At 39.3% G+C, this 14,567-nt stretch overlaps 1 protein-coding gene across 23 annotated transcripts in view; it reads left to right on the top strand.

Moving 5' to 3' along the window:
• The window catches only part of KMT2C (lysine methyltransferase 2C), a 285,648-nt gene that overhangs the window by 196,472 nt on the left and 74,609 nt on the right, over nucleotides 1–14,567 (top strand). For all 23 annotated transcript variants that reach the window (XM_023250775.2, XM_023250762.2, XM_023250761.2 and 20 more), the window contains 5 exons: nucleotides 6,051–6,152; nucleotides 6,318–6,422; nucleotides 12,267–12,448; nucleotides 12,699–12,863; nucleotides 14,127–14,236. In XM_023250775.2, the coding sequence (XP_023106543.2) occupies nucleotides 6,051–6,152; nucleotides 6,318–6,422; nucleotides 12,267–12,448; nucleotides 12,699–12,863; nucleotides 14,127–14,236 (664 nt within the window). The remainder of the gene's footprint in view (nucleotides 1–6,050; nucleotides 6,153–6,317; nucleotides 6,423–12,266; nucleotides 12,449–12,698; nucleotides 12,864–14,126; nucleotides 14,237–14,567) is intronic.

The raw sequence follows: 14,567 nt of genomic DNA, 5'->3' as shown, positions 1-14,567 counted from the left end.
CTTAGTGATGGTCTTTACAACATAAATGTCTTTTTTCATCATTTCCACATTTCTTATGTTATTGTAAATGGCAGTGTCGTCTTAATTTCAAATTGTAGTTGTCAGTCGCTAGTATCCAGAAATAACTCATTTTTGTGTATTGATTTTGTATCAGAACCCCATTATTATATATAGTTGCTTATCTGTAGAACCCAACAGATTTTCTACCCTTAGGATCATGTTGTCTGCAAATAAGGTTTTATTTCTGTTTAATCTGGATGGTTTCACTTCTTTTCTTTATTGCATTTGCTGTAACCTTCAATACAGTGTTAGGTAGAAGTGTTAAGATAACCTTGTCTTCTTTTTGAACTTGAGGAGAGAAAGCATTTAGTCTTGCATCATTGAGTATGCTGTTCTAGTTTTGTTTTATTTTTTTAATAAACATCTTAAGTCAGTTTGAGGAAGCTCTTTTCTATTCATAAGTTGCTGAAATGTTTTTCTTTTAACCAAGTGTAGATGTTGGGTTTTGTCAACATTTTTTCTACATTTACAGAAATGATCCTATGGCTTGTTTATTGATATGGTGAGTTATATTGATTGGCTTTTTTGTACGCTAAAGAAATCTTGTCTTCTTGGGATAAACTCCACTTGGTCATGATGTTTTATCTTTTTCATATTATTGGATTCAAATGGCTAAAACTTTTAGACTTTTTATGTCTTCTGTTCATGACAGTATTGGTTTTTGTTTGTTTGTTTGTTTGTTTTTTTAATTTTTTTTCAACGTTTTTTATTTTATTTTTGGGACAGAGAGAGACGGAGCATGAACGGGGGAGGGGCAGAGAGAGCGGGAGACACAGAATCGGAAACAGGCTCCAGGCTCCGAGCCATCAGCCCAGAGCCCGACGTGGGGCTCGAACTCACAGACCGCGAAATCGTGACCTGGCTGAAGTCGGATGCTTAACCGACTGTGCCACCCAGGCGCCCCTATTGGTTTATTTTCTTATAATTTCTTTGGTTTTGGTATTGGCATAAAGCTGGCTTCCTTGAGTGAATTGCGAAATAGTCTTCAGTTTTCTGGACAAGTTGTGTATTGGAAACATTCTTGTATTATTTATAGAGTCATCAGTGAAGCCATTTTGGCCTCGAGTTTTCTTTGTGACAAGATTTTTTTTAAGTTTTTTTTTGAATCACCTGGTGCTTAAGATGACAAGTTCACTCCTTAATCCACATCACCTGTGTCACCCATACCCCACCAAACTCCCCTCTGATAACCATACAGTTTGTTCTGTATAGTTAAGAGTCTGTGTAGTTAACCATACAGATACAGTTTGTTCTGTATAGTTAAGAGTCTGTTTCTTAGTTTGTCTGTTTTGTTTTTTCCTCTTTGCTCATTTGTTTTGTTTCTTAGATTCCACATATGAGTGAAATCATATGGGATTTGTCTTTCTCTGACTTACTTCACTCAGCATTACACTCTCTAGCTCCATCCATGTTGTTGCAAATGGCAAGATTTCATTCTTTTTTATGGCTGAATAATACTGGTGTGTGTGTGTGTGTGTGTGTGTGTGTGTGTGTGTGTGTGTATTACATCTTTTCTTTTCTTTTCTTTTTTTTGGTTTTGAGATGGAGGGAGAGAGAGGGAGAGTCCCAAGCAGGCTTTGCAATGTCAGTGCAGAGTTTATGGCAGAACTCAAATTCATGAACCTTGAGATCATGACCTGGGCCAAAATTAAGAGTCGGATACTTAACCGACTGAGCCACACAGGTGCCCCTATACCGCATCTTCGATCACATCTTCATCAATCGATGGACGCTTGGGCTGCTTCTGTATCTTGGCTATTGTCAAAGCTGCAATAAACATAGGGGTGCGTGTATCCCTTTGAATTAGTATTCTTGTATTTTTGGGGCAAATACCCAGCAGTTTGGTTGCTGGATCATAGGGTAGTTCGATTTTTAACTTTTTGCAGAACCTCCATACTGTTTACTACAGTGGCTGCACCAGTTTGCATTCCCACTAACCATGCAGAAGGGTTCCTTTTTCTCCCCAACACCTATTGTTTCTTGTGTTTTTGGTTTTGACAGATTTGCATTTCCCTGATGGTAAGTGGTGATGAGCATCTTTTCACATGTCTATCTGGGTGACTTCTTTGTTCTCTGTTGGCTATCTGGGTGTTTTCTTTGGAAAAATGGCTGTTTGTGTCTTCTGCCTATTTTTTAATTGGATTGTCTTTTAGGTGTTGAATTGTATCAGTTTTTTATTTATTTTGGATACTAACTATTTATCAAATATGTCATTTGCAAATACATGTATCTTTTCCCATTCCATAGGTTGCCTTTTAGTTTTTGTTGATTGTTTCCTTTGGTGTGCAGAAGCTTTTTATTTTGGGGGAGCCTGCGTGGATTAGTGCGTTAATAAGCATCCGATTTTGGCTCAGGTCATGATCTCGCAGTTTGTGAATTTGAGCCCCACATCAGGCTCTGTACTGTCAGCTTAGAGCCTGGAGCCTGCTTCGGATTCTGGGTCTCCCTCTCTCTCTGCCCCTCCCCCACTCATGCTTGCACACGCGCGTGCGTGCGCGCTCTCTCTCTCTCTCTCTCTCTCTCAAAAACGAATAAACATTTTTTTTTAAAAAGCTTTTTATTTGATGTAGCCCCATTAATTTATTGTTTCATTTGCCTCAAAGGGCCTGTCTAGAAAAATGTTGCTATGGTTGATGTCAGAGATACTACTCTCTATGCTCTTTTCTAAGATTTTTAAGGTTTCAGGTCTTAAATTTAGATCCATGTTGAATTTATTTTTGTGTATTGTGTAAGAAAGTGGTACAGTTTAATTTTTTTGCATAGTGCTATCCAGTTTTCCCAGTAAGATTTGTTGAAGAGATTGCCTTTTTCTGTCATCATGGAAGATTTTTAACTACATATTCAATTTCTTTGGTAGGTATAGGGCTATTTAGTTAGGTTATCTATTTCTTCTTGTATGAATTTGTCTTTCAAAGAATTTGCCCATTTAAAGTAAGTTGACAAATCTATTGACCAGTTATCCTTTTAATATCTATAGAATCTGTAGTGGTGTCACTTTCCTCATTCCCAGTATTGGTGATTTATGTCTTCTCTCTTTTTTTCTTGATTGGTCTTGCTGCAGGTTTATCAATTTTATTGATTCTGAGCCAGCCTTTGCTTTCATTAATTTTTCTCTTTTTTTTTTTTTTGTTTCCTTCTGTTTTCCATTCCATTGATTTCTACTCTGATCTTTACTGTTTTCTTCCTCTCACTTTGACTGTTTTGCTCTGTTTTTGGTTTGCTTTTTATGTTCCTGCTTAGAACCCACTTGCGAGGTTTAGGTTAGAGTTTTCTTTTTTCTTAAGCTTATATCTGTGGTCCAGGCAAATAAAACTGTCACCTTTAGGACAAATCAGACTAATATGTATATAGGCAGTACGTACTCTCTCAAAGATTGCCTTCTTAACCCTTGTGGTAGGTTTTATATATCTAGTAGTTTAAAGGTCATGAAATAATGTATAAAAATAAAACAGTGGGTCATTAAGCTACATGATACTGTTTTCCTTCTTACATGTACAATTGCTGTTTAAAAAAATCTTGATTTTTCAGCACTTAGCATTTAAATATGCTCTTTGGATCTAGGGGATATTGCAGCTTTCTGTACAGATTTCATTTCTGATTCATTTCAGACTGGGAATACTATAGTCCATCCTTATTTTTTATTCCAAATAAAAGCATTCTCTGGTTAATTTTCCCTTTGAAAATAATAACATGTTATCATTTCTTTGAGCCTACTCACTGGGTATCATTCAATTATAAAACCTATTTTGTTTTCTGTTTTGGAAATGGGGATGTAAAAATGGATACTTTTAATTTCAGTATACTTTTGTTTACTATATTTTAGCTATTACCACAGTTAGATATTTTAATATTCTTAATGTATTGTTAGTCTTGTGGGTGAATTACTGGTAACTTCACTTTTAGTGAACATTTAATTATTACTAATGGGATGATTATTTTACTTTAAGAGCCCTCTTGTTTGACTTGCTAAAATCTTAAATTGCTAATTTTGAGATACATATTGTTTAATATATTAAAAACAATTAAAACATACTGATCGATCAAAGTTATCTGTACCATCACTGCTTCTTGGTCTTGATTTTCCTTTTACCAGTTTCGTGAATTTACGTATTTGGTTGATCCATATGGAATTGCCAACCTTCAACCATTTTCAATCTGGAAAAACAGCAATTTCTTATGATTCATCCTACTGTGTATATATGCCAGTGGACCACATGCAATTACTTTGCATGGTGCCCTACCTCACATACCATTCTGCAGCTTATTTTTCCACTCAGCTGTGTGCCTGGTGGTTTGTTTATTTGTTTTTTGATGGAAATTCAAACAAATTTCTACCACTATTTTTTAAATGCTGCATAATTTTCCAGTTTGGATTTGCCATGGTTTTAGTAGTTCGCTAGTGATGACTATATTTAGGTTGCCTACAGTTTTCCCTTATAGTGTAGTTTAGACTATAAATTGCTTTTGTGACTGATTCTATAATAAAACCGTAGTACTGTCCATTAAAATGGCTTTTAAACTTAATTTGCAATGAAAAATATAACGTTTAATATTAATATAATATTATGTAATATATTCCTTCTATTTAGTCATTCTCTCAAGAACATTTCTCAAGAACAACACTATTACTTTTTTTTTTTTTAAATTTTTTTTTTCAACGTTTATTTATTTTTGGGACAGAGGGAGACAGAGCATGAACGGGGGAGGGGCAGAGAGAGAGGGAGACACAGAATCGGAAACAGGCTCCAGGCTCTGAGCCGTCGGCCCAGAGCCCGACGCGGGGCTCGAACTCACAGACCGCGAGATTGTGACCTGGCTGAAGTCGGACGCTTAACCGACTGCGCCACCCAGGCGCCCCATGAACAACACTATTACTTTTTATGTTGAATTTAACCAATGTGTTTCATGTCCTTCCATGCAAGAGGATCATATTGTAAAATTTTGGCATTGGCCAACCTGTTCTTTTCTTAAGCAACTAATTCAGAGCTTTTTTTCATGATAAGCATTCTGGAAATAATTCTTAAGCCAGTTGTACTTAGTTGATTTGGTGAAATTTAGCCAAGTTTTTAGACATGAATATCTTTGGTTGGTAATCCTTTGGCTAAGATGGAAATTTTGCTTATTTTGCTTTTCAGAATAAAAGTATTTTAAAGCAGTGCTGTCCAAAGGAAATATATGTGTATTACATAAGCAATTTAAAACTTTATAGTAGCTACATTAAAAAAGGAGAGAGGGGAGCGCCTGGGTGGCTCAGTTCGTTAGGCCTCCTCCTCTTGATTTTGGCTCAGGTCATGATCTCATGGTTCATGAGTTCCAGCCCCATGGCGGTCTGTGTGCAGATGATGCAGACCCTACTTGGGATTCTCTCTCTCCCTCTCTTTCTACCTCTCCCCTACTCATTCTCTCTCTTTCTCTGTCTCAAAGTACACTTGAAGAAAAAAAAAAAGCAGGAGAAATTTAATTTTAATGTATATCTTTTGAATTTATATCTGTTACCATTTCAACATGTAATATGTAAAATATACAAAATTAATTACGAGTTGTGTTTATATTCTTTTTTGTTGGATACTTCTACTCACAGCACATCTCAGTTTTGACTAGCCAAATTGCTGGTTTTAAGAGTGACTAAAATAGAGGGGCACATATATGTATACACGTATATAGGTATATGCTCACAAGTAAGATACAGGGGTTTTTTGTTTGTTTCTTGATGAAAACTTCTGGTTAATTAAGTCTTACTAAAGATAGTTTATGTTTTTTCATTGCTTCCTGATCCACAGGACTTGTAACTCTGAAGAGACAATTAGGTGACTAAAAAGCGTCCTGACTTCCACTTTTGCAGGCTTAACCTTGGCAATAATAATCTAACTCGGAATTGTTACCGCAGGCCTTGGCAAAAATCGTATTTTGAAAAGGAGTCTTCTGAACCTTTTCCACTAAACATACAAGTGATAAATGTGACTGCATTTTGTGTATTTTGCTTTTTATAGGTGTCTGCTGCAGATCTTTCGTCGAATAAGGATGAAGAAGAAAACTCTATGCATAATACAGTGGTGTTGTTTTCTAGCAGTGACAAGTTCACCTTGCATCAGGTTTGAACACTTACTGTCTTCTGCTTTCTCCTGTACATGCTGAAGTTGTCTAATGTTGAGCTGTAGAGCTTTATTAGCTACGAAGGTAATTTAAAAAATAAAATTCATATATTCTGAGCTTAGTCTCCAACCTAAATTATTACGTTCATGTGTTTTTAATTTCAGGATATGTGTGTAGTTTGTGGCAGCTTTGGCCAAGGAGCAGAGGGAAGATTACTTGCCTGCTCTCAGTGTGGTCAGTGTTACCATCCATACTGTGTCAGTATTAAGGTAAATATACTTAAATTTAAATCAGTTAAAAATGTATTGAAATTTGATGAGTATATCATGCTCTTTCCATTTCGTATAATTAATCAAGTGTTGTTTGCTAGGATTATTAGACATAAATAACTATATTTAAGTGCTTTAAATATTGCCTTTCAAGTGTCAACTCCTCTATACATCTGTGGTCTGAGGGGCACCTGGGTGGCTCAGTCGGGTAAGCGTCCGACTTCGGCTCAGGTCATGATCTCACGGTCCGTGGGTTCGAGCCCTGCATCGGGCTCTGTGCTGGCAGCTCAGAGCCTGGACCCTGCTTCAGATTCTGTGTCTCCCTCTCTCTCTGCCCCTCCGCCACTCACACTCTGTCTCTGTCTCTCTCAAGAATAAATACACATCAAAAAAAGATTTATAAAAAATAAATCTGTGGTCTGAAATTATAGTGGTTATCCTGAAAAAATAAAAATAAAAAGGCATGCTTTTCAAGGATACTTTATCCTGCAATTTGCTAAGGTGCGAGGTTTGGTTGATGCATTCTGTCTACTGACAATAAAGGTTGACCCCAAGCAGAAAACTGTATGAAAACCCATCATTCACCTGGTCTCTCCCCATGTTCTTTCTTAGCCCTCATCTGTATAGGAAAAGACATTTTCTGTTAGGCTTCTTGGATCAGTGGGTTGGTTTTTTTAAATCCGTTTTGGAGCAATTTTGGCCATCTCTTGGTATTTTTCTGTTTCTCTTTTGCCCTTCTGGAGTCTCAGTCGTGTGTGCACAGAATTGTAGGATATAGTCCCAGATCGCTTTCACTTTCTTGATATTTTTCCAGTTTTTCTTTCTGTCCTTTAGCTTATTCCCCAAAGTCACTTTTATTATGCAGTATCTAATCTATTCTTTAAAATATAATTTATTGTTAAGTTGGCTAACATACAGGGTGTAAAGGGTGCTCTTGGTTTTTGGGGATAGATTCCCTTTCTAATCTATTTTTAAGCACATCCAGTGGATTTTTCATGGAGATGATTGTATTTTTTAATCTTAGTTTTATTTTATAGTTTAAGCTATCTCATAGTTTAAAATGTTTTCTTGAGTTTTTTCTTTGAAGTCATTGTATATACAGATGATTGTTTGCTAATTCTGTCATGTCTGACATTTCTCATTAGTATTACTTATGACCAATATTAGCTTACCTTTCCCCTTATGAGGATGTATTTTTGTTTTTAATTTAGTAATTTTTGATTGTGGCAGTTGTGTATTTTGCTTATATTGTTGGGAATTTGGGTTTTGTTCCTCTAAGAAGGAAGGAGTTTTTGTTTTGGCAGGAAGTTATTGCGGACAGTCGAACCTTCTGAAGCTTCTCTAGCCTTTCTGGGATAGGCCTCGAGAACCTTCACTTTGAGGTGGCTCTTCTTAGACTTTTTGGTCTTAGAACCATTAACAGTCTTGAAAATTATTAAGGACCACATAGAGTTTTTGTTTATGAGGGTAATGATTGAATATTTACCATTTTAGAAGTTAACTAGGAATACTTTAAAACACAAAAATATTCAAGCATGTTTGTTACGATGTCATGTAATGAGGTTTTATATTTTACATATCACAGAGCCTCTGTAAAACATCACTATAAGTTGGGGCGCCTGGATGGCTCAGTTGGTTGAGTATCTGACTTCGGCTCGGGTCATGATCCCGCAGCTCATGGGTTCGAGCCCCGCGTCGGGCTCTGTGCTGACAGCTCGGAGCCTGGAACCTGCTTTGGATTCTGTGGCTCCCTCTCGCTGCCCCTTCCCTGCTCATGCTCTGTCTCTCAATAATGAATAAATGTTAAAAAAATTTTTTTAAACATCACTATAAGTGGATTAAAGTGAAAAAAGCAAGTAACATGTCCGTGTTATTATGAAAATAGTTTTGACCTCACAGACCCCTGAGGGTTTCCTAGGTCACACTTCAGTAACTGCTTTTTTAGCACTAGTTTAGTCTGATACGTGAGACATGGCCTTTTTGACATCTCTGCTGAATTCCCCTCACGTCCCTGCCGCCCCCCCCCCCCCCCCCCCCCGGGCGGCTCCCTATGACCTCCTTCACCAGTGTCTCTTTACTCCGACTGGTTGAGATTCAGATGTCTTCAGCCTTGTATTAATTCTTGTAATTGTCCAGCTTGCAAATTCCCAGTAGCCATTCTTGGTCCTGGCTGTGTGTCCTTGTTTGGCCTCCTACAAATGCAGCTTGGTGTTCAGCCAAAGACTTGAGGGAAATTCTGTGTGGATTTCTGGAGCTCTTTGTCTTTATTGCTCCTTCCTTTCCAGGACCCTGTCCTGCAAATTGCAACTGCCTCAACCTCCGAGATCTCCACCATGTGTCCTCAACTCAGCGAGACCCTGATGCCTTGTGGGTTTCTCCCTCTCGGCGCAGCATTCCGGAAAATGTCTGTGGACAGAATATTGTAGGACCGACCTCACTTGTTTCCCTCTTCTCAGAAACCACAGTCGTGTTCTGCCTTTTGCTCAGTATCTGAAACAAGTGTTTCCTACATTGTGTCCGTTTTCTAGTATCTTATGAAGGGAGAAGGGTCTTGTCCCAGTTACTCCATCATAGTTGACTCACATATTCTCGTAGACTCTTAAAATGTTTTTCACAACTTTCTACATGGTGCCATGAATGGAGCCCTGGTAATACCTTTCTTGAAAGAACTTTTGAAAATAAACACTAGCCATGTCAGTAGGAGAGAAAGAGAGTTGATGTTAGAGCTCAGCGGTCTATAGAGGGAGTGGGAAGTGTGGAATTTCAACAGGGAGAGACAGTTGAGGCATCAAAGTGCCGCAGCGGGCACGTCAGCTGGGTTCGGGTGAGGTCTGGACTGCCTGACCTGAGCGGTGTGAATGCTGGTGGGCGTGGTAACCACACCTTAGCTTTGAGTGAGCAGAGCTGAGCAGCTCGAGAATTTGGCTGTAAAGGGCCACAGGGTAGGTGTCTGTGAGACAGGAAAACGTGTAGGAATGAAGAGACGTTATTTTGAAAGTTTCCACTGTTAATAGCTTGGATCTGTCTCCCACTTGATCTTACTGTTCTTCTGAGCCAGGGGTTGGTCAGTTACATCACACAGGCCACCTGTGGCCCATTGCCTCTTTTTGTAAATGAAATTTTATTGAAATATAGCCGTGTTCTTTCATTTACATACGTCTCTTGTGGGCTTTGCCCTGCAGTGGCACCGTTGGGTAGTTTACAGGCCACGTGGCCCACAAAGTTTAGAGTATTTACATCTGACCCTTTACAAAAAAAGTTTGCCGGTAACTGCTCTAAGCCATCCTGCTCTTCCTGCCCAAAGCTCTTTTCTCCATTTGGGTAAATAATATAACTTGATAACCTATTATATAATATAATCTATATATAATATAATTTAATATAATATATATAATTATAATGTATATAATTACATATATAGTCTATAATATAATATAATCTTAATAATGTGTGACTAATTTAAAAGAATCAGTAGGCTAATCGAAGTAATAAATACACATGCTTGCAGATCAGATAGCTTTCAAAGACTTTTGATGACTGGCCGCCCCCTGTCCTATTCTGCCTCCACACTTGAGTCCTCGCCCCCAGGCAGCCACTTTTCATCTTCTCCTAGTTACGTCAATAACTCTAAGTGCTGGTGCTTCTGCTGTATCTGTGCTAGGTTTTGTTGACTTTCTGCTGTGAATAAATAAATGCTGATTTAGCCCTTAAAATATACCCCCTATACTCCCCAACACCCTCCCAGTGTTTTCGTTGTTTCACTACATTTAGTTAATAAACGTGTTCAGTGGAGATCTAGAAAGTGTACCATACCGACTTTGGCTCAGGTCACTATCTTGCAGTCTCTGAGTTCGAGCCCCACGTCAGGCCCTGTGCTGACAGCTCAGAGCCTGGAGCCTGCTTCAGGTTCTGTGTCTCCTCCTCTCTGTGCCCCTCCCCTGCTCGCACTCTGTCTCTACGATGAGTAAAAACATTAAAAAGTGTACTATGGCTTTGTCTTTCATGGAGTTTTTAATAGCAAAAAGAAAATAATGATTCATGATTCTGCATTAGTTTTTGTTGTTTGTTTTTACCTACCGTAGGAGCATGATTTATATCAAATTGTTTTGGCAAGGAACTGTTTTTCTGGAAAAAGTTGTACCCCTTTCCGGCACTCCCCTTTTCTGTCTCCTCCTCTGTGCTGGTAATTTCTAGGTCTGTTGCTGAGCTCTCCTTCTTCAACTTCCCTGAGCTGAAGTCCTTTGTGTGTTCATTGTTCTCTGCGTCCCATCATCCCATGTCTTCCTTGTTCTTGGTATAACTCTAACTTTTTCCTCATATGTCTAAGTAACTCTGTTCGAAGAGGGATTGGGAAGCTGAAGTTTGAGTCTCTGTATCCCTGACAGGTCTACTTTTACACTTAATTGCTTGGTTACTTGCTTGTGTCTTGAAAATTATATTCCTATAGAATTGGAAGCTATTACTCTGTTGTATCCAGAATTGGACAATTTGATGCCATTTTGGTAGTTGTTCTTTATTTAGCTCTTTTATTTTCCTTTCAGGTAGCTTTTAGACTTCCTTATTCCTCATGATCTGAATTTTTATTCTGTATCGTGACTTCTTGCCATTTCATTTTAACACAAGTACTTTGTGTCCTATCTATAGATTCTAGTTTTTTGAGAGCTTTCATTTGGTTCCAGATTCATAATCTTACACGGTGTGGTTGGTTTGTGGAATTTATCAGAAATATAGAAATTTTAGGGGCGCCTGGGTGGCTCAGTCGGTAAAGTGTCCAACTTCGGCTCAGGTCATGATCTCACTGTTCATGAGTTCGAGCCCTGCATCGGGTTCTCTGCTGTCAGCTCGGAGCCTGCTTCTGATCCTCTGTGTTCCCCACTCCCCCTTGGCCCCTCCCCTGCTCATGCACATGCGTGCACTCTCTCTTTCTGTCAAAAATAAATAAACATTAAAAAAATGTATAGAGACTTTAAAACTTTGCTGCTAACTTAGCCCCTGTGCCAGAGGAGAATGTACAGAGGAGTGATGAACTTCAGAAGTCCTAGCTTCACAGCTGAAAGTCCTCCAAGATCATGAAATGTCCTTGGGACGTATTTTCTTAGGAACTCATGTTTTAGTTTAATGTGTTAGGTTTTTAAACATTGTTTGTTTTAAGTTTATTTATTTATTTTGAGAGAGAGAGAGAGAGGGAGAGGGAGCACGCATGCACGCACATACACATGCACGTAAGCCAGCACGGTAGGGGCAGAGAATGAGGGAGAGAATCTCAAGCAGCCCCCATGCTCAGCGTGGAGCCCAATGTGTGGGGCTCAATCCCACAAACTGTAAGGCCATGACCTGAGCCAAAATCAAGAGTTGTACACTTAACTGACTGAGCCACCCAGGCGCCCCTAAATATTGACTTTAATATACAAATCCTTTTGCAATGTACATGAGTTTCAGAAGTATGAATTCATGAAATGTCATAGATAGAAACTATGCCAATACATTTTCAAAACCTAAATTAACAGTTAAGGGGCAATTTACTTGATTTCTTCAGTATCTAGTCACTACATCAATAAAGTGGACATAAATCCACAGCACAAGGTAGTTATGTGGTCTTAAAAAAAGTCCTTGAAATAGGTACCGTTTTCTGTTGTTCTGTCTAGCAGATAGACTTGTGAGAGCACATGAATGCGCCCACCCCAGGATTGGGCCACTGTTGGTGCTCATACGTGTTACCTGCTTGCCTCTTACCTGCTTCTTGGGACATGAGCACCACATAGTCATTTATTTGGCATATGTGCTCATACAAAATGAGGTGTGTGTTAATGTATAAATCACCAGGATTGGTTGTGTCTTTTATAGATCACTAAAGTGGTTCTTAGCAAAGGTTGGAGGTGCCTCGAGTGCACTGTGTGCGAGGCCTGTGGGAAGGCCACTGACCCCGGAAGACTCCTGCTGTGTGATGACTGTGACATAAGCTACCACACCTACTGCCTCGACCCTCCTCTGCAGACCGTGCCCAAAGGAGGCTGGAAGTGCAAATGGTACTCTAGGATTTACCTTTCCCTCCTTGGCCTTGCAAGTGCAGAATGTTTCCACACCAGTTTTTGAAAATTAGCCACACGCACTTACGTGCGTAATACGTGTTTGCTCTGATAGATAGCACACCACTTCTCAGAAAAATTTTCAGATATGCGTTAAATGATTTCCCCCCATTCTGTTCTTGTATAGCTTCTTGAATTACAGTAACTAAGTAAATAAACCGGAGACTTGTTGGGGGGGATTGGCTTGCAGGTGCGTGTGGTGCAGACACTGTGGGGCAACGTCTGCAGGCCTGAGATGTGAATGGCAAAACAATTACACACAGTGTGCTCCCTGTGCAAGCTTGTCTTCCTGCCCCGTCTGCTATCGGAACTATCGAGAAGAAGATCTTATTCTGCAATGCAGACAATGTGACAGGTATCATGCTGCTTTTTAAAACTTTTATTCTTTTTCGCAAGCTTTTCTCTTTTAAGTGTAGCAAAAGGGGGGCGCCTGGCTGGCGCAGTCGGTTAAGCATCCAACTTCAGCCAGGTCACGATCTCGCGGTCCGTGAGTTCGAGCCCCGCGTCGGGCTCTGGGCTGATGGCTCAGAGCCTGGAGCCTGTTTCCGATTCTGTGTCTCCCTCTCTCTCTGCCCCTCCCCCATTTATGCTCTGTCTCTCTCTGTCCCCAAAATAAATAAACATTGAAAAAAAAAATTTTAAGTGTAGCAAAAGGAAGTTGGAAAACAACTTTCTTCGATCTTAAATTTAAGAAACAAGACCTTTTTTTTACTTGCCAGAGTTTCTGTCAGCTAGAAACTACAGAAGTTTCCTGTTTTGTATCTGCAACTCCAGACTAAGGTTTTTAACTTGGGGCTTTTAAGGGTTTATGAATCCCTTGAAATTAGATGCAGAATTATTGCCTGCATATATGCATTTTTCTATGGAGGGTTTCTGAATCTTTGATTGGATTCTACAAATGATCTGACAGATTTTATTTTCCTTGAACTACTTTTTTTTTTTTTTCTTTAAGCTCTGGATAGTAAATGTCTCGCTATTGGGTACCCGTTCCCACCCTCTCCAAGTAGTATGTGTACAGCTTCAAAATCAAGAACGCTTTCTTTGTTTTCAGTGGTGTATTGTTGTGCTCTGTTAATAGTTGAGCACTGTACGTGTGATATTAGTATTATTTCATCAGTAGTACAGGATTCTCAATACTCGCTGCCCACTAATTTGTTCAAAGGCAAGACAACTCCTTTTGTTCCTCGTTAATAGCCAGCCTCAAACACGAGAGCTGTATCTGCCCACAGAACGTGCGTCCCAGGAGCACGTACACACCACACTGTTCGCAGTCTTCTGAATTCCTTCATACTTGCCCGGACTGGCTTCCTTCTCTCTCCGCTCTGTTCGGTGTATGATCAGAAAACAGTTATGCTGTCCTCCTCATACACTGTCCTTTTGCTTCCTTCCCAGTATTTGGTCTCATGCCTTTTTCTTATTCAAAGCTCCAGAAGTTTCGGTGGGTCCGTGGGCACAGTTAGGAGAAAGGGCAACGCGGGCAGGATAGGAGGAATGTGTGAGGCTTAGGGTTTTAAACGCGGCAGCTGTCCACTCCTGTGGTCGTTTTTAAAAGGAAGCCATTCTCTGTGCATTTCTGTTTCTTTCTTTCTTTTTAAATGTTCAAATATGGTCTTTTTAGATGGATGCATGCGGTTTGTCAGAACTTAAATACTGAAGAGGAAGTGGAAAATGTAGCCGACATTGGTTTTGATTGTAGCATGTGCAGACCCTATATGCCTACGTCAAATGGTAAGAAAATAACGTGAACGGCGGGTCTGTGCTCCTACACCTCACTGGCACCTTGCTGTCTTTTTGTGAAACAGTTATTTGGACAAGTATTTTATGGAAAATAAGTTATTTTTAGTTATAAATGAACTCTTATGCTCCCAACTTAATGTATTAAAACAATTTGCTTACATAAAGAAACGGAACTAAGCATATATTATGGATATAAAACGTCATTTCGCTTTCATGCCTCGCAATCTTGCAGTTACTGGCATGTGTAGAAATCCAGTCTGTTGCTTCGTATCTTGGCCATTTTTCCCTCCGTGATGTGTGTTTCCTTTACTACTTGTCCTTG

The sequence above is a fragment of the Felis catus genome, chromosome A2 (genome assembly GCF_018350175.1).
Source record: "Felis catus isolate Fca126 chromosome A2, F.catus_Fca126_mat1.0, whole genome shotgun sequence".
NCBI classification, from domain to species: Eukaryota; Metazoa; Chordata; class Mammalia; order Carnivora; family Felidae; genus Felis; species Felis catus.
Note: the sequence above shows the minus strand (reverse complement) of the source record. Positions and strands in the feature narration are given on the sequence as shown.